This window comes from Triturus cristatus, chromosome 4_1 (assembly GCF_964204655.1).
Source record: "Triturus cristatus chromosome 4_1, aTriCri1.1, whole genome shotgun sequence".
In the NCBI taxonomy this organism is placed as follows: Eukaryota; Metazoa; Chordata; class Amphibia; order Caudata; family Salamandridae; genus Triturus; species Triturus cristatus.
In genome coordinates this window covers 1,151,855,374-1,151,882,647 of record NC_140585.1, presented here as the reverse complement: position 1 = coordinate 1,151,882,647, position 27,274 = coordinate 1,151,855,374, and the positions used below count along the sequence as shown (strand labels likewise).

The 27,274-nt window shown below is 44.5% G+C and overlaps 1 protein-coding gene across 2 annotated transcripts in view; it reads left to right on the top strand.

Annotated features, from left to right (window-relative positions):
• The window catches only part of ADGRL1 (adhesion G protein-coupled receptor L1), a 618,953-nt gene that overhangs the window by 406,834 nt on the left and 184,845 nt on the right, over positions 1–27,274 (top strand). For both annotated transcript variants that reach the window (XM_085654299.1, XM_085654300.1), the window contains exon 4: positions 9,751–9,860. In XM_085654299.1, the coding sequence (XP_085510425.1) occupies positions 9,751–9,860 (110 nt within the window). The remainder of the gene's footprint in view (positions 1–9,750; positions 9,861–27,274) is intronic.

Sequence of the window (27,274 nt, the reverse complement as noted above, 5' to 3'; positions counted from 1 at the left end):
TGTCTTTGTGTACTTCCTCGTGCATGTTATCTACTACTGAGAGAATCACTGCCTCTGTTGAGTGAGCTAGGCAAAAGACCACTTGGCAGGGATCTTGGGAATCGGAGGCCTCTATAAAGAAGCAGAGATTTTGAGATACATGTGCCTCAAGCAAATAGGGGAGGAGACACAACATGACACAAAACTCTAGTCCACGACACAACACTCTACTATACAACACTCTATTACCCAACACTCCACGATACTCTACTCCACGACACAACACTCTACTCCACAACATTCTATGAAACTCTACTCCACGACACTCCACTCTATGCCACTCCACACTAGGCCACTCTTCTCCGCTTTATGACACCCCACTCTATGACACTCCAGCCCACTCCACTCTATGACACTCCATTCTACGACACTCTATGCTACTTTACTCCACTGTGCACCACTCCACTCTATTACACATTACTCCACTCCTCTCTACTCCATGGCACTCCAGTCTGATGTTTTACTCCACTCTACACCACTTAACTCTGTGGCGCTCCACTCTGACACACTCCACTCTACTCCACTGTACTGCACTCTACACCACTCCACTCTGACACTCAACTCCACTCTACTGCACTCCACTTTACAACACTCTATGTCACTTTATGCCACTTCACTATAGACCACACCAGTCCACTCCTCTCCACATCTCTACTCCATCTAAGCCACCCCACTCCACTCTACGGCTCTACTCCACTCTACAACACTCTGCCCAATGCCACTCTACGACTCTCTATGCTATACCCTTCATGCTCCTCCACTCTATGCCCCTCCATTTTGCTGCCCTCCCCTCTGCACCCCTACTTTCTATGTTAATACCTTTTAAACAATGCTAAACCGCAGCTATGCAGGTGTACATGGCTAAAACACATTGGCAAAGCTAATAGATCTTGCATAGGCAAAACCTATTGGCTTTGCCAATGCTTTTTTTCTGGTAAAGCTTTACTGCATTCCAGATTCGTTCCCTCTTTTCAAAATCTGCTAAGTGTCCTAATTCAACGCTACCTATGCCCATGTGAAGCTATTCTGCGTATTCCTATATACTTTTCACCACAACTGTGGTAAGTATTTACTCCAATTGAACCCATCCACCATGGAAAATGTTTGCAGGCCTTTTCTTTGCAGTTTTACCTTTTGCATAGCTTTGCAAATAACAATGGCAAATGTAGGTATAATTTTTCTCTGAAGGTTCACTTTTCGTCCCAGAAATTGTTACAAAAGGAAGATTTTCGCACAAATTGGACAAAATGTAAAACTCGGCAAGTACTGCAAACTTGCAAGGTTTCAAAAGATCTTTGTGAAGGTGGAAAAAAAGATCGGTATGTCACACCCATACCTGGCCAGATTGTGTTTTTGTTTCACTCACATGTTCTGCCACTGCCCATTTATTGTTTTTCTCTTCTTTCCTCAGTCTGTTTCTTTTTCTCCCATTGTCATTTATGTATGTCAAGTCTCTCTCTCTCTCTCTCTCTCGTTTCTTATTTGTCTCTCACATTTGAGTCGGTTAATTTCATGCTTTAATTTTTAATGGAAGAATTACTTCTATTTTTCCTATTCTGATGGTCACCCTCTTCTCTTGCTCTACTGAAGTCTCTTTGTTTTTCCTTCTCCTAAGTTCCAATCTTTCCTTTCCTTCCTTTTAACTTTCTTTTTCTTTAATTTTCTCTCTTTTCTAATCATGTTCCATTGTTGCTATTTCTGCATTTTATTTTACATTATTTTCCCTTTTTTCATTGTTTATCATTTTTTATGTATTTAATTGTTACTCTTTTACTATTTCTTCTCCTTTGAACCAGTTCTTCGACTGACATTCTGTCACCTCTCTTTATCTATTTCCAATTCTCCTCCCTGTTCTCTGTCAATTTGATACTCTTCTTCATCAGTCTTTCTTATTTCTTCTATCATTCTCTCTCACCCTCTCACATGCTTTTTTATTTATCCTTCTCTTCATTTCTTTTTCTCTGTATCTTATATGTTCCGACTGTTTCTTTTCCACTCGTGCTATTATATCTTTTCTTCCGAGTACAGGTATTTGGCTAGTGTCTACATATCCAGCCTTCTCAAATGCTGGAAGTTTTTCCATTAGCATGAATACATCCTCGCATCTACAATTTTTGGTGTGAGGACGCATTTAACCCCTTCCCCACTCATGACGGAACCGCTCCGTCATGAGCCACGGTCGCCGTGTGCTCATGACGGAGTGGTTCCGTCATGCTGCGGCCGTTGGCGGCCGCGCCGCCCACGCGGTGCTAATTCCCCGCCTGTGCGGGCGATTAGCGCAGTGGGCGGAGTCATGACGGAACCACTCCGTCATGAGCACAGCTCAACCGCGGCTCATGACGGAGCGGTTCCGTCATGAGCACCGCTCCACCGCGCTGCCCCCCCCGCACCCCCCAGCGCTGCGGCGGAATTCCCGCCACAGCAAAAGGGTTAAACAAAAGTGCCGCAAAAAAGCAGCCGCTCGCGTTCTGTTGTTCGCATGCATTCATGATTTTTTTTACTGCAAATTGCACTTCTGCAGTCAGTTTTTACAAATACCGCTGAGTATTTACGTAAAGTGGCATAATTATGTTATTTCATGAATTTTGGAAACAAGCGTAATGTCAAATTCTCAAAATAACGCCAATTACACTCGCATAATTAATTTTTTTCCAGGCCTACTCTTCCACCATGTTAGGGAGTGGGACACTGTATTCACCATTCCATCAAAGTCCGCCTTCTGTCCAATGGTGACTTTTCCCTATGCTTATGCCAAGCTGAGTGGCAGATCTGCCGCTGAAGATGGTGTGGCACTGGCAGATGGAACCTTCACTGTCTTTGCCCATGTTTTCACATGAGCTTGGTGGACCCCATACTATATTTTTTATTTTTTCATTTTAGTTTACAGAGTTTTATATAGCGCGAACTTGACCTGAAGGAATCGAGTATATCAAAGCGCTTTACACGAGCACCAGTTGCTGTTACATGAGGACACATTCATTTTTGTTTGTTTTTTTTTGGTTGGGAGTGTGGTGATTAAGTGATTTGCCCAGAATCACAGGATGCTGTGCGTCCTTGCCGAGACTCGAACTGAGGAGTCTCGGACCAGTGAATGTCCTCTATTTAAGAACTTCTATCTAGGGTGGTTTTAAGTCAGGGAAATAAAAAAAAGTCAATTTTTAGGCTGAATCTGTTTCTTTGTCTTTCTGCTTTTCATGCTACTCTCCCTTTTGCTCTTTATCTGTTTTCATTCTCCAAATTCATTCACCTGCCCTGCTTCATTTGTGCTCAATTGTAGTTTCAGGTGTATTTCCTTCTTCCCCTCTCCTTTTGTCTTATTGTTGCTCTCATTTTCCATGTTTCTGTCTTTCCCTTTTTCATTCGTTTCTTTCCCCTCGTCCCTCAGTTTCCTTGTTCTTCTCCTCTCTTGCGGCTTCCACGGCTGTGCCATGCGTCTGCTCTTCCACCCTCTGTCCCCTCTCCCGTTGTGCCCCCGTCCCTGAAACCTCCACCCCATTAAAGGTGAGAGACTGTCAGGCACTTTATTCCCTGCCTCCCTCTACCTCTCCTGTACTTGCTGCTTTCATACGGGGTCGGGAGCCGTACCCTGCAAAGCAATAAAGATTTGCCAGACGTCCTCGTTGTCGAGAAAAAAGAAAAACTATTATACAAACCTAATCTGTTTTTTGCAATTATTCTGCTGCTTCCGCTCCTGCCGGGTAATATCCCCCACTTTCCATCACTTCCCGGCCCCCTCGCCCACAAACGAGTAATTCGTTCGCTAAATCCTGACAGTCGCAGTAATTGAAAGTGAGAGAGAAGGGGGAAAGGCAAAGGGAAGCTGGTGAGGAGGGAAGGAGGTGGGGGGGGCAGCAAGGGCGTGAAGAGGGGGGTGCAGAGGACTAGGGAGGTAAGCAGAGGCGTAACGAAACTTGAGGGCTCCCCCTACAAAGTACAGAAAACAACCCTTATTGCCCCCACCCAGTCAGGCGCTCTCAGGCCAGGGGCCCATCGCCCGTGTACAGTTTGGGCCCCGCTGCACTACAGGGGGCAGGGGGTATGTAACGCCACTACAGGTAGGGGTATATGGAAGGCTGGGAGGGGCTGAGGGGGCACTGCAGAGGACATGCCAGGTAAGAGTGTGGCAGCTGAGGAGAGAGGTGAGCCGGGGCGTAGCTTGCTCATTAAGAGTAAGGGGGGGGGAGTTAGCGTCAGATTTCCCGACCATGGCGCTGGCATGTGTTGTTTAAATACATTATATGACAAGCGGGCGCATGAGAGGGGCTAAAGGGGGAGTGGAAAGGGAGAGGAATGCGGATTGGCAGGTGTACTAAGTGAGAGAAACACAATATTTTGTAAAATAAATTTTTTTAGGACTTTCAAAATAGAGATGAGAGTGTTTTTGACAGAGTGCTTATGTAAAAATCTGAGGTGAAATCCAACAGAGCACCTGTACCCAACTATTCATCAGAAAATACATTTATTATGGGGGTGTAACCCCCCAAACACCTGAATCTACACCCCTGGAGGTGAGGAGGACACTGAGATAAGGATAAGGGAGTAGAGAGGCAAGGATAGGCGATCTAAGAAGGGGAAATAGAAAGGGCGCTGTACGAGGAAAAAGAGGGGGTGAGGGCATTGGAATAAGAGAGGGGGCTGAGTTAGTGTTTAGAATAGTGATAAAGGTAGGGTAAACAAGCATTGGCAAAACCAATAGTTTTCACCCATGAGTGAGCTATTGACTTTTGCAATCGGTGGGGTGGCTAAAGTGGGGGGGGCAGAAACAAAATGAATTTAAAAAGCGGTATGAAGTGCCAGCACTGGCCCCAAAAAAGCTTTGAAAAAATACTTCCACATTTTGGAGTGAGGAGTAGGTGGATGAATTCATTCAAGAAAGGATTACAATGAATACAGAGTTTTAGGTACCTGGAGCAAACGGTCTCAAGAATAGGTGCTCTAGTTTTCATTTTAGCTACGGCATTAAAACATCATCCTGCCCCTAAATAGCACTTCCAATCCTTGTGAGACATGCATAGCCCCAGTCTGTTTAAGAACTAAGCTTTGATCCTGTTTCCATGAGGCACAGGGTCAAGACTGATTTGCATATGGCCATGTCTAAACTGGGGTGGCGTAGTGGGCAAAAGAACGATGGATTTAACCCAGATCTCTTGACTGGGGGAGAATGTCTGCATTGTCAGCATTCCGTCCATCATTTGTTTGTTGTAACGTTGATCTAAAACAGGAGCAAGAAAGAGATACACATATGGTTGAATTACACAATATGAAACCAGGAAACCATGCCTCAAGCCCAGCTTCCACTTGACCACATTGTGTGATTCTAGGCAATTACTTTTTTCACAGTGTCACCTTCTCCTTGATCATCACTTGAGAGCACCTTTAAATATATCAGTTCAGGGTGTGCTGCACAAAAAATAAACTGCAATATTACTCCACTTATAGTAACACCGTAGGCAACACATTGAGGGCGTAAAACAACTGACTTTCCTCTCGATTCACTAATAGCATTTTCATCAGGGCAGTGGTGGTGGGGGCATAATTGTTTCAAAGTTCATGATTGAAAGTGTATCACTTCTAACAATTTGCGCTCAATGCAATGGCATCATTTAATATACTAAACTGAAATGCGTTGCAGCGGTCACATTGTACAGAAATACACTCGTTTGAATTTTGAAGTGTTTATTTTCATATACGTATTAGACTGCCTGAGGCAAGCAACAGCAGCCCTCGCACCCTCACCGCTCCACATCAATCTCCCAACCCAAAGTCCTGAAGGCCAGTGATGCCCTGGCGTCCCTGCAGGAGACAAGAACCAACCAAATGCAAAAACAAATGGCTTTGAAGCAAGCATGGTCTGACAGGCAGGCTTTAAAACAATGTGCTTTGAATTTTTCGTTTGTAAAGAGACGAAGCACTGCAGGCAGGAAACTCCACCCGCCTAGCCCCAACCAACAAAACCGACTTCTACCTGGGGTAAAACCGGAGCCCACATTCCAAGGCAACTGGAAAAATGCCTGGTGCCTGGTAGGGCCAATACATGCCTGGTGGGGGCTGTGGAGAGAAAGGGATTGGGGGCATGGTACTTGAAAGAGGTAGCATTGTGGGAATAAAGGTGGGTGTAATTACTGAAAGAGGGAGTTGTATGAGGAAAGCAGAGCTGAGGGCATGGTGACTGAGAGGGAGGAGCTGTGTCAGGGATAGTAGAGCTAAGGGCATGATGACAGAGAGGAGCTGTGTCAGGAGCATACAGATGGCACCATGCTAATTGAGAGAGTGGGCTGTGTGAGAAGAATGAAGGGGAGGGCATTGTACCAGAGAACTTGGGCTATGTGAAGATTACAGAGGCGAGGGAACTGTAACTCCGAGAGGCAGTACTCCAGAGAGGGGACTGAAGTGTGAGAATAAAGTGGGGCGTGGTAACTCTAAGAGGCTGTTCTGAGAAGACAAGAGAATAAAGGCGAGGACATTGTGACAGATGGGGGCTTTCTGTGGAGAATGGGGGTGAGGACATGGTATCTGAGAGAAGATTTTCTTTGTACTGTTGTTACGAGGTTTGCCATGGTTATTTCTAGACGATTTACTTTGCTTTATTACAAGTGGTGGTCTAGTTGCTTCTAGGATGAGTGCTTTGGGTTACAGGTACATGATTTCCTCTAAGTTATTAGGGTGGTTGCTGTTAGCCTTTACAAGGTTTGCTTTTGGTTGGACTTTATCAGATTTGAGTATTCTTTTTGTTACACGGTTTAGTCTAGGATATACTGTACTGCACCAGATTTGTTTTAGGTTGCTTATACAAAGTTTGCTTAGGTTATACTGCACCAGATTTGTTTTAGGTTACTTATACAAAGTTTGCTTAGGTTATACTGCACCAGATTTGTTTTAGGTTGCTTTACAAAGTTTGTTTAGGTTATACTGCACCAGATTTGTTTTAGGTTGCTCATACAAAGTTTGCTTAGGTTATACTGCACCAGATTTGTTTTAGGTTGCTTATACAAAGTTTGCTTAGGTTATACTGCACCAGATTTGTTTTAGGTTGCTCATACAAAGTTTGCTTCGGTTATACTGCACCAGATTTGTTTTAGGTTTCTTATACGAAGTTTGCTTCGGTTATACTGCACCAGATTTGTTTTAGGTTGCTTTACAAAATTTGCTTAGGTTATACTGCACCAGATTTGTTTTAAGTTGCTTATACAAAGTTTGTTTAGGTTATACTGCACCAGATTTGTTTTAGATTGCTTATACAAAGTTTGCTTAGGTTATACTGCACCAGATTTGTTTTAGGTTGCTCATACAAAGTTTGCTTCGGTTATACTGCACCAGATTTGTTTTAGGTTTCTTATACGAAGTTTGCTTTGGTTATACTGCACCAGATTTGTTTTAGGTTGCTTTACAAAATTTGCTTAGGTTCTACTGCACCAGATTTGTTTTAGGTTGCTTATACAAAGTTTGCTTAGGTTATACTGCACCAGATTTGTTTTAGGTTGCTCATACAAAGTTTGCTTAGGTTATACTGCACCAGATTTGTTTTAGGTTGCTTATACGAAGTTTGCTTAGGTTATACTGCACCAGATTTGTTTTAGGTTACTTATACAAAGTTTGCTTTGGTTGTACTAGAACATATTTGCTCCCGGTTATTCTAACACATTTTGATGTGTGTTTTCATGCAAGGTTTGCTTTGGGTTGTATCAGTGTTTATTGTGGGTTGCTAAAAGCTTTCACTTCAATTGTTTTTAAGAGGTTTGTTCCTTGTTGTTTGTGGAAGGTCAGTCCTGTGTTGTAATAAGGTTAAAAATGTATGTTGCCCTGTACCCGATGTGGTCTGGGTTCTTTTTTTTATACCATGTTCTTTGGGTGGTTCTCACAAGGTTTGCTCCGGTCGTTTTTCTATTTGTAGGATGTTTACCTTGGTTTGGGTTTAGGAGGTTTGCTTTGGGTTATTACAAGGTGTGCTCTAGCTGCCTTTCTGAGGTTAGTTTTGGGTTGTTTTTTAAAGGGTTTCCTTTGGCTGCTCTTTTAAGGTTTGCCCTGGGATTTGTTTTAGGACGCTTGTTTCTCATTATTACAAGGGCTTTTCTTGTTGCTTTTAGCAGGTTTATGTTAGTTGTAACAAGGTCTGATCTAGGTTGTTTTAGTGGTGTACACTTGGAATTGTTACACGCTTTGCATTGGGTTCTACTGTATCAGATTTGCTCAGTCGTCTCTGGTTCTGGCATGTCCTCTACTGTCCCAGATTTGTTTGTTCTTGGTGGTTGTTGCACGGTTTGCTCTGGCTTGTGTTGTACCAAGCTGTGCTCTGATGTGTGAGCCCGGGGCAGAGCGCTGGAAGAAGTGCCAGCCTGGCAGAGGTCTCATCAGTTTCTGGGCATGTACTGACAAGGCCCACAGAAGCTCTTATCAGGGTGTAAAGTTGTAATTGGTGTTATGCAAAAAATGGTTATTGAAATGATTTCAATGCATACCAAGCAGTGCCGCTCTGACGTCCAATCGAATGGTGAAGAGCGAAAAGCAATGCTGGGACAGGGGGAGAGCTGTGACATTGAGCAAACAGGGGCACGTTTGGAGCACTAACATACCTGGGGTGGGATCCGGTGGCAGTCAGTGTCATGCTAAGGTTTTTGGGGGGCCTGTGCAAGAAATATTTAGGGGACCCTGTTTCGGAGCAACTTTGAAATGTATTACCCGTTTTCTTCTAATTCAACCCCATGAGGCCAAACAACATTGAATGACATGTTAAACGTTGAGATACATAAATAATTGACTTTACCGGGGTCCTCTTGGATGGTGGAGGTACTAGGCAATTGCTCACTTCGCCCGAGCCTTAAAATGCCTCTGATGGCAGTAACATAAAGAGGGGAACAGGTTGGGTTAAATTTCCCAGACAGATATGCTGTACGAGCACAAAAGGACGGAGTCTAGGCAAAATAGTATGAACAGGTAAATATGCAAGCAAGGGGGAAGGCTGGGCAAAGACAAGTATGATGGATGCTCACAGAAGGGCAAAATAGCACCAAGAGGTCTGTAGGAGGTGATGAGAAGGGAGTGGCCTGATGGCTTGGGACAACACCAGCAAAAACCATTTCAAATGGCAATGGAGCCTTGGCACATACTCGGTTGATACCACCAGGTGTTGGGCACACGTGCAGGGCAGTAGGTATTACTAAGGGAAGCTCCACGTGCACTGTGCTACACTGAGGTCAATAGCAGCAGAGCCTGGCATAGTTTGTCTCTCTAACAGCAGAGAAAGTAAAGGTGATTTATTTTTAAAAACAGTGTAATTGGGCTGTTGAAGATCTTATCCAGGTTGTCTTCTGATTCCACCTGCGGGTCGTCTTCCTGAGGTGGGTGTAATCCTATGGGTTCCACTGCCCCATGAATAACCCCATCTTGCCTTGACTTTTGACCTCTGGTGACTTTCCACTGACACTTGTAACGTTCTTTATCACCCAACTCCACATGACCTCAGTGCCACCTTTCTCATGTCTTTGGCCAACCGATACACCTTGGTGACTCGCAACCATCATCACCGCCGTCTCACGCTGACCACTGAGGATACTTTGTCCTAGATGATCACTGGTCATGACAAGGACAAATGTTTGGTCATGATTTCTGATGTAAGCATGAATGTCTTCCTCTGTGAAATGCAGTCTGAGAATTGTTAGAGCCGGCCTTGTCTGCATGAACCATCCATTGATGCTTTTTTTTAATCTCTTCCAGGTGTAACAACCGCACCCAGTGTGTGGTGGTGGCTGGTTCGGATGACTTCCCAGACCCCTGCCCCGGAACCTACAAGTACCTGGAGGTCCAATATGACTGTGTCCCTTACAGTAAGTGCTCTTGCCATTCATCTATCCAAATACTCTTCTCTCCAGAAAGTGTGTGCACCGTGAGAGGGAGATCCAAGAACGAGTCCGGTTCTACGTTTCAGGAGACATTGTGTTATAACACCCTGGGGAATAATGACTTTGGGAGACTGACATGTTGGTTGACCAGACATAAGCAAACAGAAACCTTCAGGAGAGTCCTGATCCCACCTTCAGACCATTCATCAAGGGTATGCGTCCACTAGATAGATGTGATCCAAATGGCCAGAAATATAATATTCAGGACACACCGGGTATCCACTTCACCATCACAAAGGCCCCAAAGAGCCTTAGCCATTAAGAAAATTTTTTCGTAGACCATGAAACTCCCAAGGAATAAAAATAATTTTGTAGAAGGGGAAATCTGAAAAGTTACTAATGTCTCCCAACCTCTTCTAGTTGTGCCCCTTGTGTTTTATCTTTAACCTCTGATATGAGCATCCTCAGCATGTGCCGGAGTGCATGAGGCTTTAGGCCGAGCTTCCGATTCCAAACTGAAGTCCCAGGACACAATGGTAGTGAGTCCTAAGAAACCTGGGGCATAATTTCCCAACATGCACTGTGGGTCCATTGTGAGAAAACAGCTTAGGGTCTACTCTTCCATTGCAGTTGAATAGTCTCAGTGTAACTCTATGCTTTATTTTTGTCTTAAGATCCTGCTCAGCAAAAGCCTGGGAGCTTTTTCTGTCCTCTTGCATGAGCGAGATCCATTAGCAGTTTCTAACTCTTAGGTCCTCACTGTCCATATATATAAAGAGAAGCATGGAATGGGAAAGTTCCACTCTGTGGTGCGAAGAGCAGAACTGAGTGACAGTCCTGGGACTGTCATTTGAGCTTCTCGATTGGGAGGTGGTTGAGCTAGTAAGAATGCCTGGCCATGCACGTCAGATGTGCCCAGATGTAGCTTCTACTGGGCAATTGATGGCGTTTGTGTACACTCTGGAGGGCTCTGTAGTGCACGTCTCAAACAAAGGGCATCACTATTAAAGGCAGGAAGGTGTTAGAAAATAAGGGGTTGAAATGAAGAGCTGCACAGGAGTACAAAGTAGTGTTATAACAGAACACATGCTCCTTCAGTCCTCTAATTCACAACCCCAGTCAGGCACATCCAACACACAGCACCCCTGGAGTGGCAGAGGGTCCAACACTGCTGTTTCATTTACTCTGGGCAAGTTAAGGGGAGATTGTGCTTACTGTGATGGTGTCTCCTATTACACCAACTGTTCCCATTTGAGGTGCCTGGGGTAGAGGTGCTGAAATGCTAAGTTGTGCAAACATCGCTAGGTTTATACCTTGATAGTAGGCTTGCAGTGAGATGTAGTAGATTTCTGGGAGAACATTCAAAGAAGGTGCCAACTCCCTCACCTTACTGAACCAAGTGCCTTTCTGTGCTCTCCATATGTGTGTTTGTGATACATGCTGCACTCCTATACATGCCACCTAAATAGTTAAAGAGGTATTAAAGGATGTTCAACTGGAAAGATTGCCAGATTGCTGCAATTTGTTTAAAACCCCAACATTGTCTCAGCGCGTGAATTCTTTCCATGATATGGCATAAATCCCGAAGATCCTATGGTTTGAGTATAAACCTGTAAGAAAGCATACTCAATAACTATTACAAATAACCATACACTTAAATAATGGAGATCGAGTTAATAGAGCCAGTGGTATCAAAATTACAGTTCCATATCTAACAATTTAAAGTTCAAACATGTATAATCCCTTAATAACGTCAGGGTCTACAACTTACTGCTTTGTTGTGAATTGTTTCAGCATTGGGTTGTTTTGTCCAGCCTTCCTTAGGAACCTTAATTTTTTTAAATATTAAAATGTCCTATCTATTACTTATGTAGATGCCACAGCAGTTCCATGAGATAATGTTCATATGCATCACAAATTTACAATACAAATAAAAACAGTATCCAGAGGAAAATTCTAAACAATTGAAATTATTATTAAGGAATGATTTTCTATAAGAAAATATGTCACAATACAAAATAGACAGACAAATTGGTGCTCAACATGTTACACTAAACAAACATATCCAGACAATATACAGTGTAAACAAAAAAAACAATCGAAAGGGTCTTAAATTCAGTTAAGTAGTACAAACAAGATGGAACCTATTACAACCAAATTTTTGTTCCCAATTAGCCAATGATGCGTCAACAGCATTTCGACCCTTAAAATGTATAGGTTCATCATCCGGACAGAAAAGGTTTGGAGCAGAAAGAACATAGATCAATCAATCAATCAGGAGTTTGTATAGCGCGGCTACTCACCCGTGTTAATGACCACTTGAACAAAACATAAAAACACCACTTTAGCATCTCAAGGGAATCTTCCCTGCGAATCGAGGGTGAATCACTTGTAGGATATATATCTCCTTAAGAATAGGAGACCTAAGGTCCAAGGACTAATATCACTCTTATTGTTACACAAACTCATTCTGTATCCAAAAATTCCAAGTAATTCGATGTAAGGGATGAATTATCGAAAGACAATAGCTATTACTGGGGAATACGATTTCGCTCTCCTCGCAACGCCACAATCCAACTTACTGTTGGCATGAAAGCAGCATGAATGCTTACATGCCGACAGTGACTCTGATACTGAGTGAGTGGTTCAATCTCGATTTACATGGAAGATTCCCTTGAGACACTAAACTGGTGGTTTTGTGTTTTGTGCAAGTGGTCAATAACATTTATGTTCCTTCTTCTCCAAACTTTTTCTGTCCTGTTGATGACCCAATAAATTACAAGGGTCAAAACGCCTTTGACGCATCATTGGCTAATTGGGAAAGAAACATTGGTTATATATAGATTCCATCACATGTGGACTACTTAATTGAATTTAAGACCCTTTGCAATTGTTTTTGTTTACACTGTATATTGTCTGTATAAGTTTGTTTAGTGTAATATGTTGAGCATAAATTGTCTGTCTGTCTGTATATTGCATTGTGACATATTTCTTGGATATTCTATAACATCTTGTTTTCCCCCAGATTGGCTAGTTTCTAAGATTGCCTATTTTAGCTGTTTAACTGAATTTCCATACTTGTTGGATTTATCAGGTTGACTAGTTTATAGCAGAGCTTGATCCTTCCAGCTAGTTTCCACCATTGCTTGCTCCAAACATTTCACTAATTTCGAGTATGGCATGTCCCAACCATCTATTTTCCAGAATTCTTAGCCGACTACACTGAGTTGACTACATCGATGTACAATTACATAAATGCTTACCACTAATGAGAATACCACTACATCAAGTAAGGTACGTAGAAGGGTAATCTTTAGCATTGAGAAAGAAATAAGTTTAGATTTAGATGTATAATATGTTTATGATGATGTCTATTCTAAAATGTAGTGATAGGCTCAGTGTTAATGAAAAGGCTCGTGATTAGGTCTAGGATTAGCGATATGGAAGCCATAGAGTTGAGATTCGGGTAGAGTTTAAGGCTTGGGTTATATGATTTTTCTCCGGGCTAAATTGAGAATTGGGGTCAGGGTAAGAGGTGGAGTGGGATTTGGTCATAGATTAGAAAAGACTTTAGGATTAGAGTCAAGGTCAGAAATAGACTAGGGGGAAATGAAAGAATTTTGATTTTGGTCCATACAGAGGAACACACATTTACCACCTGCTCTGAACAGGTGGAAAATGCATTCACGGTCTTCTATCTGGGGTGGCAATGGAGAGTAGGTGAGTGAAGGGGAAGATTACTTCTGGCGGGGGGAAGCCGCTCAACTTCTTGATAAAGAAAAAAAGTTGGCCTTGAGTGAGGGACAAGGTTTGGCTGCTGTAACAGCCAAAGCTTCATGCAATTTTACCTACCAGAATTACTGACTTATAAAATTGCCTCCAGTTTTCCATCACTAAGGGAAAACTGGGTGCAGGAACATCAAGCCAGTGGTGATCAGCTGTGGTGGAATGCCATACTGAAACCACACTTTGCCTGACTCGTAATCAGGGTGGTGGTTTTGATGGCTTGGCTCACTTACATTTTATATATACTTTTTGATGTACTTTGGTTCGACGTAGTGGCTCTGATGTAGTGGTAGGTCAATGTAGTGGTGTTCGATTTAGTAATTTACAACTCTCTCGTGTGTGATTGATCAGTTTTAGTACCATGCTTCCCATCTGACGAACTGGTTTACAAGCATTCGAACTCCCATTTGGCAGACTAATTTACAGGAATGCTTGTCCCTTCCATGTGACTTGATTTCAATAATGTTTTTCCCATCTGATTGACTAGTTTCCACTACTGCTTATCACTTCCGATTGAATGGTTTGGCGGCATCAATCATCCTATCCAGATTACTTTGCACATCTGATTATGTCATTTCCAGGATTGTTCCCTTCAGTTGACTAGCTTCCACGATCGCTTGCAGCATTCAATTGATTAGTATTCAAGATAGGATCTCTTGTCACATACGTTCGGTTGATTATTTGTTGTCCTATAAGAATTGCTGACTTCAGGCATTTCTTAACCCATCTGATTGTCTGGTTTCATAGCTCGAATGCCCCAACCTATTTCTATAAACATTTATGCAGCAGCGGCCAGCACAGGTAATCGCAGTGAAACGGGGAGGGGTGGGAGGTGGGGGAGTCAACAGACGACAGAATAGGTCAAATTAAATAAATAAATAAAACCTATTCTGTCATCTGTCAAATTCCCCTGCCTACCCCACTCGACTGCCTCACCGCGTTTACCTGCAATGGCCGCAACTGCGTTTATGCCAATTTAGTTAACAGGTTTTTACAGCATTACATGTCATACCTGAGCGACAAGTTTCAGGATTGCAATTACCATCTCATGGGCTGCTTTTCCAGCATTGCTTGTCTTATCCAGTTCACTAGGTAACAGGATTGCTCTTTCTACCCCCATGGATGTTTTTGGAGCATTGCTTGTCCTATCTGATTGACTGCTTTCCAGGTGCATTTGTCCACCTTCGAAGTAATAATTTTTTGGATAGCTTGTCCCACTGATAGATCGATATTCTAAATCCGGCTGGCTGTTTTTCTTCATCATTTGTCCCAATCCAAATGATTGATTAATTTAGAAGTTTGTTTGTTGCATCACAATTACTCGTTTTCAGGATTGCTTGTACCAGACGACTGACTGTGTGTTTTTTCAGTAAGGCTTGTCCCATCTGCTTCTATATTTCCTTTGGCCTCTCATGCTTTCTAATTAAATTTGTTTCCATACGCCTCTGTTCCGCCTTTTGGTGTCATGTCCATGCCTGTGCATGCGCCCTGTTAATGCATGCCTAGCCTGTCCTTTGGTGACATACTCGTGCCTGTTCATGCGTGTCTAGCCTGTCCTTTGGTGACATACTCATGCCTGTTCATGCGTTTTTAGCCTGTCTTTTGGAGACATACTCATGTTCGTATGTGTCTAGCCTGTCCTTCGGTGATATACTCATTCATGTTCATGCGCTCACCTGTCCTTTGGTGACATACTCATGCATGTTCATGCCTGCCTAGCCTGTCTTTTGGTGACATACCGATGCCTGCCCAACCTTTTCCATGGGATGAGTGCTCTTCTCGCCTCCTGGCCTCTCCTCAGACTTCCCCCTCCCCCTCCTGGTGCAGTCAGGTGGGAACAAACAATGTTGCCTCATCCTCGTCCCCTTTGCCCTCCCCATAGCATGTGAGAACCGGCTTGACTCCGTCCCCAGGGCCCATCCCCTGCAGAAACATCACTAGGTATCCAACGGCATCTCCAAACACCTTGGCATTATAAATAGAGGCGGGAGGTGGGGGGCGGCCCCAGGGGTGCGGCTGGAGCGAGCATGTGTTCAGCGGGGGCACCGCTGCTCCAGCTCCTGTTGTTGTTGATGATGAGATACAACATTCCGTCTGAGCCCCTTGTAAGTGCAGCAGCTTCACGCAGGGCCGCTGACGCCACCACGGTACGTGCGTGCGTGCGTTCCCTCACAGGTGCGTGGCCCGCTGCCACGAGCTCTACACGAACTGCGTATCCTGTGGGGGAAAAACAAGGTCGGTGTTGGAGTAAGACACTGCGGGGCAGCTGCCAACCGTCAGGGTGGCCTTCAAGTTGGGCCAACAACAAAAGCAAGGGGTGGCGCGGGAAAATGTTTACGGCGGGAAAATCTGTGCCTCGTATGTGGACAAATATGAATGACCCGCGAACTAAAATTCGGGCCCCCGCCTTTATCACATTTGCTGAATTGCTCAGTCCTTGTCAGAATATGACTTCCGGGTCTCCTTCTTTATCGTCCATTCGTCCCCTCTCTCTATCTTCGCCGTTCCCGCTTTTACCTTTCAGCTCTGTAAATGGCATGTGCCTGCTGGAAGTAGATCCAAGAGAGCCATTGATTATTATCAGTGTACAGGAGCATTATCTGGGCCCCATCTTCGCCATGTATAGATTCAGCCTACTCGCTCCAGACTGCACCCAACGTATTGCGTAACAGGCACATTTTAGGTGAGGAGATGTTGTCAAGTGACGAATGTGTAGTCTATCTAATTAGGGGATGTGGCGAATCTCTGCTTCCCATATGACTAGCCCGTGATCTTGCACAAGTAACTTCATCTCTCTGTGTCTCGGTTTCTCATTTGCCCCAAAAAATCGCGAGTACTAACGTAAATCCATTACAGAGTGAGTTTGTAAAGAACATTCATTTCCCCCATTGGCCTACGAGCTTTTTAATAACTTCCCTTTCACACAGGCCTTTTCCCTTCTGCACGCAGCTCTCGAAGACCACTTAGTTCCATTACATCCTGTTTCTTCCATTCCTCTCTATCATTGTTCCTCCTGGTTGCTTTTCCCCCCTCTTCAATTCTCTTTTCCAGCCCCTGACCCTTCTCTCATTTCTACTTATTCCTGTTCCATTTCTCACATACACACCTTTCACCTTTTCCTTCTACCCATTTCCTGCTCATTGCCCTTTGCGCTTCACCTGTTGCCTGTACACCCTTTAGATCATTCTTTTAATTATTTCCCCTTCTTCATGGACTATTTTCCACTTGAGTTGGTTTCCTTCCTTCATTTTCTTGATGTTTCTTTGTTTTTGTCACATCTTCTCTCTGCCTGTTTTCTGTCCCCCATTTTTCACGCCTTTTGCATTTCTTTCTCCTTCCTTTGCCCTTCATTAAGAGCTTAGAAATGTGTTAATACCACAAATAGGTAATTGTGTGATGCCACATTTAAAAGGCAAACGTGTTAAATGTGTGACATTCCACTTATCTGTAACCCTAATTCACCCCCTTGGTATCTGTCCTAGGTCCTCATGCTTTTGCGTTATTCCCTGTTGTCAGGTCCTGTCCTGACAACAAGGAATATTTGAAAGGTGTGTGAATCTATGAAAATGTTATTGCGGGAAAACTACAACTGACCTCTTGGTGTTTGTCAGTACAGCTGGTAGAAAAGTTCCTCCATATTGACTTCAAGCTAAGAACCTTGTTTTAGTAGTAACCTAGTCCACATTCACACACATCTTGCTTAGTCAATACACAGGTGACAAATGAGGGACACAACAAACAATAAAGCAACCAATCTTTGTTTATTTTGTTCTGTAGTAGTTTCAATATTTTAAAAAATCTTTTCATACCAACGACTGGGCTTGAAAGAAATGAAAGACACACAGATTACAATTTGGTCCACTTGGTGCAGCACCAAATCATGCTGTTGACTTCTTTAGCGGAGTGCCAAATCATAGTGGTGGCTACCTTGGTTGACTGACAAACCATGCTTATGGTGATAATTGACCGGGGCAAGGTTAGGAGAATCGAAAGTGCTAAATGATGATCAGTAAAAGTTTGTAGACCCCTTTGTTGATACAGCTGATAGTCTGGGATTTCCGCTGGCATTGGGGCATCTGAAGACCAGTCTGCCAAACAGGAGGATTTGGAAAAACAAAGCACCTGCATTGTGAACTGAGGTGGTCCCATTTATCAGGCATGCACAAAGGAAACGGTGCTATGACTAGACAGGCCTGCATGAAAGTAGTGTCCCCCCAAAATAACCCAGGACTGATGATAGTCCATTAATCGGACAGAAGGGCACTTTATATCTGCAAGACACATCAATATATTGAATACATAAAAGTACCCAATTCTCTCCAAGTATAAGCCACAGCTCAACACACACCACATGTGGGGTATGTCAGAGAATGACACAGGGTTGGCGAGCTAAGTGTCCTCATTCCCACTTACTGATGCGAAGAAGGCCACGTTTTTGGAGCTCCCTCCTGGTGCACACTGACTCACAGCCTCCTATTGTATTCTACTTCAGGAGCAGGACTGAAGACCAAATTGTGGAATAAAGAATCGACTCCCTCTCCTTAAAATGTTTTCTTCGGTGGTGAAATGTCTGGATTGTGAATTGTACTTTGATTTCTCCTCACAGATGCAGCCTTTGCCTAGGGTGCCGGGGAACAGAGGGTGTTGGATAGGATTGCTATAGTGAAATTGAGATATCTGAGCTTTGTCTAATGTGATTCTTAACCTTTTCATTTTCCCTTACATCCTTCCGTTGCAGCCCTCTGGGAGTGGACCACAGTGAGCACATCTCCCGCTGCCCCAATGTAGTGTCTAAATGAGTCACCAGGTGAAGTAGGGGTTAAGGGCAAAAATCTACAGGAGACCCTGCAGACATGAATGCTCCAGGCCCGTTGACCACTTGAGGTAGAGGAGAGGGATTTTGGATACCCCTTCCTTCCTGAAACTGTGTTATTGACCCACTAGAAGAGTTGAGCAGCAGAACAAGATACCAAGACCATGGGAGCACCCCAGCTGCATGGAAATTTTGTGGGCCCTTGGAACAGAAGTAAAATAAAGAGAATTTCAACCTTTGTTTTAACGTCAGGACTTTCCTGAAGGGACTTTCTTGCATTCTGTGGGACTCCTGTTATTTCTATGATAAATGAGATACAGACATGTAGACAGTACACTGCTTGCATTGAAAGTCTTTCTTCATTATCTTTCCATGCAGAAGTAGTTCCCCCCTCAGAGCAAACATCTTTGTTCAGGGGTTTACCTAGACAGGTGTCAGAATCAGCCGTAGAAATTAAAATAAGATTAACTCCTCGAGAACTGCTGTTAGCACTGCCTTTGATTCCAGCCCTCTTACACCCTGATTACGAGTATAGGTGCTTTTTATCTCACCTGATAAATAACAATACCAAGAGATACTATTTTTTTCAAGTGTGATAAATACCAGCTATTACGAGTTGTTGGGGAATAACATGGGGATTTTGGTGTTTAACGCAGCAAAATCTGCATGATATGGTAAATACCTCATGGTTTTTGCCCTATTAAATTATGGAAGGCTATTTAATGCATCGGCTGTGGTAAATAACTACCAGCTCGTAATTCTGACCTTTTGTAAACAGGGGTTTACGCAAGAGTCGAAATATACCAACTACATCGTAATCACAGCCTTAGACTAGGAATAGTTCAACTCATGGGATCTTTTAGCAGGAGCCATTTTATTTGCACTATGTCTTTGAGAACAATAAATTCTCTTGAATGATCAAACGTCATGAAAGTGGAAATTATTGTGCACGTTAGCTGTTTTGGAATAATGTTAATGCCACAGTGTTCTTTTTGATGGGTATGGCAGCTATGTTTTTCTGAACAAGGATGGGCTCTGCTCTTAAAAAAAGGAAGACATATTCTAGGTTCAGGCATGCAGCTTTGTGGCAGCTATTTGAAAAACAAAGATAATTTTAGATTTAGATGTTAAACAGCGATGTGAACAATTGAGGTTTCAAAATAATCGAATCTGTTTTCTTTAGTTTCTGACAAATTGGCCTAAGCGGTAAAACGCCTCATTTTCAGGCTTCTATTATCGAGTAGTGATGACCATTGATGTCAAAGTGAAGTCTACCGTTCCAAGATGGTGAGCAAATTTCCATGCGGCTGTCTGAGGGCTCCTTAAAGATGATTCTTTCTTGTCCAATCCCTATTTAATTGTTTCAGCATTCAGACCAAGCGTCCCCCTGCTTTAAAGAGACACCTCCTCAACACTTTTTCTTACCCAAGGTCAGAAACAGCATGCAGACATCTCTAGGCCGAAGAGTTCACGCCACAGTATATGCTCTCTAAGGCTTGAAAACATTCAGCTAGATGAACCTCAAGGTCACTGGGGACGTACCATTCGAATCCGAAATAAGTGTCCAAAGGGTGCTGATACACAGTGTGGTTAGTGAGAAGTAAATATTCCTTTTCCTCAAGAGTGTGAAATAGTGATTGTCCAAGCCATAGAGAAGCAGGGGACACAATTATGTCTACTTATGTCCACCACTAAGAACTGTAGTGTATTGTTCCCGTGACTGATTCATTGGGTGGTATAGAGGCAGGGAGTGTGGTTCAGTGTATAAGAGTGGAACAAAACCAAAGGAAGGGCACAAATTTGGCATGTGCCAGTGGGGAGACTCTGTGATGCTGCCACAGTTTTACGCAGAACGCCAGGAGGAAGGCCGCTGCCAATGCAGAAGTCTTGCATGCACCAGTGGGCATACCCAGTCGCACTGCCACAGTTTTGCATGGGCCAGTGGCGAGACCCTGTGACACCACTGAAGTCCCACTGGTTCCTCTCGAGCAAGCGTGTGACATTAAAATACCCTCCAGCACTGCCGTAGTCATACATGTGCCAGTGTATACTACCTGTGGCACTGGCATAGTCTCTTATGTTCTATCGGGGATACCCTGTGCTCCTTTGGCAGTTTAGAATGTGCGAGCAGGGAGGTGATTTGGTACAGCTATGCTCTTAGGAACGCGTGTAGGGAGACGTTGTGCCATGGCCTCAGTCTTGCATTAGAGCACTGAATTGTCACCATCTAAGACTCACAAATGGTGCCACAGAGGAACCAAGTGGCACGGTCGCAGTCTTGCACTTGGCATGGCCAGCTGAGAGACCACATGATACGGCCACGGTCTACCAGCGGAGGCACTGCCGCCATCTTGCATGTGTCAGTGGAGAGACCATTTGCCGCCAGCTTCATCTGAAATATGCCATCAGAGAGACCCTGCCGTACAGCCTCGGTGTCTCGTGCCACGACCGCAGTGTTACCCATCATCCCTTGCTCTTGCTCCTAGCGTCCTGCCTCTATTTACAGCAGGTATGGCTTACGTTGATGTGAGAATAGAGCGCGAGAGCCTACAGGCAGCGCTTGGGACCTGCCCGCCCATCTGAAGGCAGAGGGGTGTCAGATGGGTACGTGTTTGAGACCAGAAGAGAAGCAGACGGGAAGGCTGGAAGGTTAAAGGCAGCAGCTGCTGCGCATCTCACCACGGGTGCCGCCGACGTCTGTCCTCTCCCCTCCTCCAACAACAACCCGCCCCTATGAATCCCTTCTCTGTTTCCTTTCCTTTAGCATTCTCTCCCCGTATTCGCGTTTTTTGCCCTCCCCTTATGGGCCATCTGTGCTGTCCTCTCTCCTCAGTCACCCCATTATCTCTTATATACAATCTCCCTCTTTCATTCCCGTTCATTCACAGCCGCTTCCACTGCTCGCCGTTCTCTCGACTTCGCTCTCTCATCTTCCTCTCCCTTTTTTTCTCTCCCATCTCTGCCATTCTTCCATCTTCTCAATTCCCTAATTGTTCTCTTCCATTCAACATAATGCTCTTTCCTCCAAGCACACCTACGTCTCTACCATTCTCTCCCTTACACTCTCCTCTACTCCCCTCCTCTTTTCAATATTTCTGTCCTCCTCCTCCCTCCTTGATTCTGTCATCCTTCTTTCCTACAAATTCCTACGGACTCCACTACAATCCCTTTCATTCTGTCAACCTTCTCCGCCCTCTACTCTCTCTTTCTCTCCCCTCTACTCTCTCTTTCTCTCGTCTCTCACTCATCTTCCTCTATTCCCCTCTCCCCTTCCCTCTCCATTCTCTATTTCTCGTCTCTCCTTATTCGGTCTTCTTTTTCCCTTACTTTCTCCTCACCCTTCTAACTCTGATAAGATCGCCTTCTCTCTTCTCTGGCTCTCCTTTCTGTGCTCGCTTATTCTTCTCGCTCCTCCCCTTTAATCCATTGTCTACTCTCGCCTCCCCTGAATTTAGTTTTACTTCTCCCTCTTTTGTTCTTACCTTACTCCTCTCATTCACCCGCGATTTGTTTCTCACATTACCTCTTGCTTCCTTCTTTCTCCAACCTACATCTCCAATGTCTTTCTATCATTCCTGTTTCTTTTTAACATCCTTCATATATCCCACCCTCCTTTTCACACCTCTCTGCCCAACTTCCTTTCCTTCCTTCCACTTTTTCTCCCTTCCACTGTCCTGCTATCTTTCCTTGCCTTCTTTCTTGTTCCTTTCTCTTCATCTGAACATCTTTCTTCTCTTTATTCCTTCTGTTCCCCATCCTCTTACTTATCTCCCCAGATTCATCTCTCCTGTTTCCCCGCGCTTCACACAGCCATGTTTTCACCACAACGCACATTTACTCCTTTTTGTCACTCCTCTCCCCGTCATTGCCTCCGCCTTCCTTACTCCTGTCTTCCCTCTTCCATACCTTGCTCTCCACCTTCTCCCAACTTTACTTCACTGCTCCCTGCTGACTCCTCCCCTATCCCCGGTCTCTGCACTCCCTCTTCTCCCTCCAGGTTCCTCTAGACTCTCCTGACTCTTTTCCTTCACTCCTGTCTGCGGACTCCTCTCCATCCAGTCCCTCCTGACCCCTGTGCTTCATCTTAACTTCGTTCTTCTTCCCTTACTTCCCCTCACCACCCTCTTATCCTGACTCCTCTCCTCACCTCTTGGCACCTCACTTCTTTCCTAACTCCTCGATTGGTTCTTCAGTCCTTTGCTCCACCCTGGCTCCCGACTTCTCTCCTACTTCCTGGCTTTCCTCCTCTTCTTTCTCCCAAACGCATATACTTCCTCCTGGGTCCTGCCCCCCCACCTAACCTCGCTGTTCCTCATCTCCCCCTGGCCACCTTCCCACCCCTGACAACTCTCCTTGCCTCTTGTCTCCTTTTCTCTCCATGCCCCAGTCCTCCCTCTTCTTCCTCCAGTCTTCCCCCCATTCTGACTCCTTTCTCTGGGTTCCTACTCTCGATTCCCCTCGCGCTCTCCTCCCTGTGCACCATCCAGACTCCTCGCCTCCAAGCCCAGAATACTTTTCTTGTCCCGATCCCTTCCTGTTCACCGTTTTCCTTCTGATTCATCCTCTCTCCTATTCACTCACTCCCTTTTCTCCGTCTTTGGGTGGAGCCTAATTTTCATCACTCTTTATTTCTTCTCCTCAGGTTCACCGTATTTTATGGCCAATACTTTCCTCCTACCTTTTTCTCCCACCGTCCTCCTTTCTGGTGGCTTTGCCTTCAAGACATTTCCGCTACACCCTCTCCCCTTTGTTCTAAACCTCCATGCTTCTACTCAATATCAATGCTGCTTTCCTTCCTCTAGTTCCACTTTCTGTTTCCCATTCTTTCTCACTTCTTCACTTTCTCTGTGATCTAGGCCGATCCCTATACCGTCCTCCATTCCGGCGCCTTTCCCAACCCTAGCATCCTCTTCGGCCATCTTGTGTACCCGTATCCCTAGCACTCACCTGACCATCACTTCTGGCATCTCCACCCTCCTTGTCCCTTCAATAATCCTCCGGTGCAGGGCTTGATTTGGAAGGGTCCTTGCAGCATACCTATCATCTTGATACCTTTGGGTTTAGCACATCTCATACATTTGATTTAATTTTCATTTCCCTCATACCCCAGTCCTGGGATTGTTAGGCATGTAGGGGTGGGTGCATCAAGTGAAATAGGACCTGAATAAAACCTTCAAACAGGAACCGAGCATTCAAAATCCACACTGCACCTCCAGAAAGTGTGGTTTCCTTTACACCCACCAGGGCATCGATATTCAAACATGTTCTCCATTCCCTTTAAGCAGGAATTGCCTGCCCTCACAGCCCTCATCACTACGACTCACACTGAAAGACCTGGGCTGCTGCCGTGGACCTTTCTGACTTTTATTTTAGAGAAACCGAAGCTCTGCCCTGAGAGCCAGTCACCGGCAAAATCTATAGGCCGCCCTGCACTGTAGACCTCGCCTATTGCATCCATAGACAGAACCCTGGGCTTCGCAAGCCATTCTGTAGGCAAATCTGTGCCCTGTAGTCAGACCTCCAGTACAGGGATGAATAACTTCAAATGTCGCCATTTTGTCGACTGAAGAGGAGAGATGTCCTGGTTCTCCAAGGCATGAACCTGTCAGCCAGCAGAGCCGTCTAAGAACTTACTCTTAAGAGTCTACAGAAGTGACTCTTTTGCTTAGATCATGAGCGTCAGCAATCCATCACCCAGTATATTTGTATAGCGTTGGACTCATTCTAATTGGGAATACCTGTCAGCAAGTTAGGATAGGAAAGCTCTTCTCATCAGCTGAAGAAACCTGTTGTAGCATCTGAGGCAGACTTCAGGCCGCAAATCCCCTTAGTATGCCTAACCATAAATCCACCAATATATTCGCTTCTGTCTCAGTTTCTGTTCTATCCCTATTGGCATAAACAAAAAGAACAGGGTTCCCAAGAAGAGAACTGTGTGTATTGACCAGTTTTTGTCATTTCTTGTGTTTGGAATTGATTTATTCACCTAGGTACACAAAAGGTTTGTACATGTTTACAACAGTTAGGGGTTCTTTGCATTATTATAATTCCCACTGTGCTTCAACAACTTCTTGGTCCTGGCAAGTGACTCCTCTTTAAGAAGCACAAGTCCTCTTGCTGTCCTTGGAATATCTTCACTCTGTCTATTTCCACTGAAAACCAGCGTTCCATGGTGAGAAGGGCGAAACTGATACAGACATAGGAAGAAGTGGTTGCAGTCAGAGATGGCAGATGAAGACCTATACTTTGCTTAAAGAATTTGGCACGAAACATTGCCTCACAGTGTGACAAGACTAGTTTGTCCATTTAGGAGGACACAGATTAGGTCAATGCTGTATCTCTCTTACAGAAGATTTATGTTTCTCGTGGTAAAAAATATATAACGCCCAATTCATCAATTGAACCAGAAAGCAAAAGGAGGCAATCCTAAGTCCACAAGACCTCAAACCTGATACCAGAGATTTTTTCTTCTGCTATGGTAGAGACAGTTATTTTGTACCAAGGAAGTTCTGCTCTGGGTGCTCCACATCCATATATCCATTTTGGCAAACATCTGTCTTTTCAGTTATTGAGAACCCTCCTTGAGGGTTTGGGATACCTTTCCACAAAAGAACCGTCTTGTAGTGACTAAAGGCTATTTTCATGCATTGTGAGGCGAGACCACAAGAAAGGAAACACTCGGCTACTCCTTATGAAAAATCCCCAAATTTCAGAAAAGTGTCAAAATGTTCTTTCTCTGAATTTCCGGGAGCAAGGTATTTCAAGACCAGGACAGGGGCGTAACACAGGCCCCCGCAGCCCCCGTGGTGCGGGGAGCCCCCAACCTACAGGGGGCCCCCTCAGCACCGCACTTCGGCTGGAGAGCTCCAGATTGAGTTCGAAGGGGGCCCCTCCACGCACCCTGTAGGGGGCCCCCTCAATATTCATTACGCCACTGGACCAGGAGAATCTCTAGATTGTAAATTTTCATAAACAATGATGTACACACAACCTCTATGACCAATCCTTCCAGAAAGTTTTGCATGCACCGGAATTGAGGTGGAGGTGAAAATATACAATTATGTGTTGGTGGCCTGTGAGGGCACGGTCTGAATTTCCACTATGGTCGCAGTTTTAGGTCGATAGAAACTGTTTTTGTGCCCAAAATATTTCTCATATTTTGATGAAAGAAATGGCCAAATAAATTTTAATTGCTGGATCTATTACAGAGTGTGCATCAAAAAACACCTCAGCAGTCAAAGACATGGCCCTTGTAACTCAACAGCACCCTCTCCTCTTGGTAGCATTTTTGAGTAATCTGTGTAAGAATCTTCACCTTCTAAGGCATAGAGCAAGGTTGCTATTCTGTTGAAAAATTGTGTAGGGGTAGCCATGCTCTGAAATGAGGGGTGAGGTCTGCTATCTGGAACTCCTGTGTCCTATCTCCTGTGCAAGATTATGTCCTTCCAAGGCCACCACCTCCAATACCAGTAGCATTATAATTAGATCCCCCCTTCATGCCAATCGCCAAAGCAGGCTACCTGGTCACACTGCTCAGGGGTACTTCTTTGTGTCTGGGTGGAATTTCGAAATGGCTGCCTTTTGTGTCCCCCTATCATGCATACCCCCATTAGTGTCTCATGTTTTCCCTATTCAAAGCAATGGGAACGCTTCTCCATGTTGATAAATTGACATAGGATGCCCACGTCGGAGGAGTAAAAAATACCAACCTAATTCGTAGGTATTTTGATGTACCGCTATAAATAAAGTTGACCTAATTACACCAAGAAATCCGTGAATTGCCACGCAGTTTTTAACAAATGTTTTTCAGCGGAAAATGTGGAGGCAAAATGAAAGTCTGGAGCGGCAGAGATGTGCATGCCAGCTTGCTCGCTACTGATCCCGCGACTGGTTGTATTTTCATGAGAGTCTGCGGCTCATTATAGCCAATCAGAAGTGTTCCGATTTTGGGTGCAGATCTCTAATCCTGGCATTTTCAGGCAAACGCTTTGTGCTTTCGGTCCAAGTGACACGATTCCTGAGTAACTGTGGGAGGGCCACAGGAAAAAGACATTCCACCATTTTGGAAAAGCAGTGACGCAGTAACAATATGAAGAGGGGCGAAAATGGGAAACACAGAGCCTTACTCAAAATCAAATCTGTAAGGCCCATTTGAAGCGTTCCAAAGGGTAAACCGGTGAATACGAACAAGAAAAGCGCTGATATTCTTGGTTGCTTTAGCAAGTTATATTGCGCTCACAGACACACTGAAATAAAAACTGGGAAGAATTTAGGGGATGAGGCAAGAGGCAGTAATAAGGGTGCCATGCTGCCTTCAATACCTTACAACTTCTACTAGCCCGACAGGGGTTGGAAGCCAGACAGGCAGCAGGAACAGCTCATCTCGCTATACAGGAGGAAGCAAAGACGAGTGATGCCTCTTGGAGGGTCTGAACAAGGGAAAATGCTGTGTCGTTGGCCACTGGTAGTTCCCATTTCCACTATTTTAGTAGGCAGCTCTTAGGGAATAGCAGTGTAAGGCAAGGAACTGGCTGTTGGCCCAACTGTTACAAAGAAGGACATAGAGAAGAAGTTGTATGTAGAGAAAGGGAAACGGGGCAATAAGGCTTTCTTGCCCCTTGCCTTTGAGGGTCTGGTAGAGGCACAAACAAGACTCTAAAACACGACCTGAAAATACTCCAAAGATCAGCTCCTGGGTGTATTCAAACCTCTGATGCTCTTGTACATCAATAGAGCCTGATCTTGCTTACCACCTGCTAACTATGGACGCCACAGGGTGAAGAATCAAAGATGGGGGCTT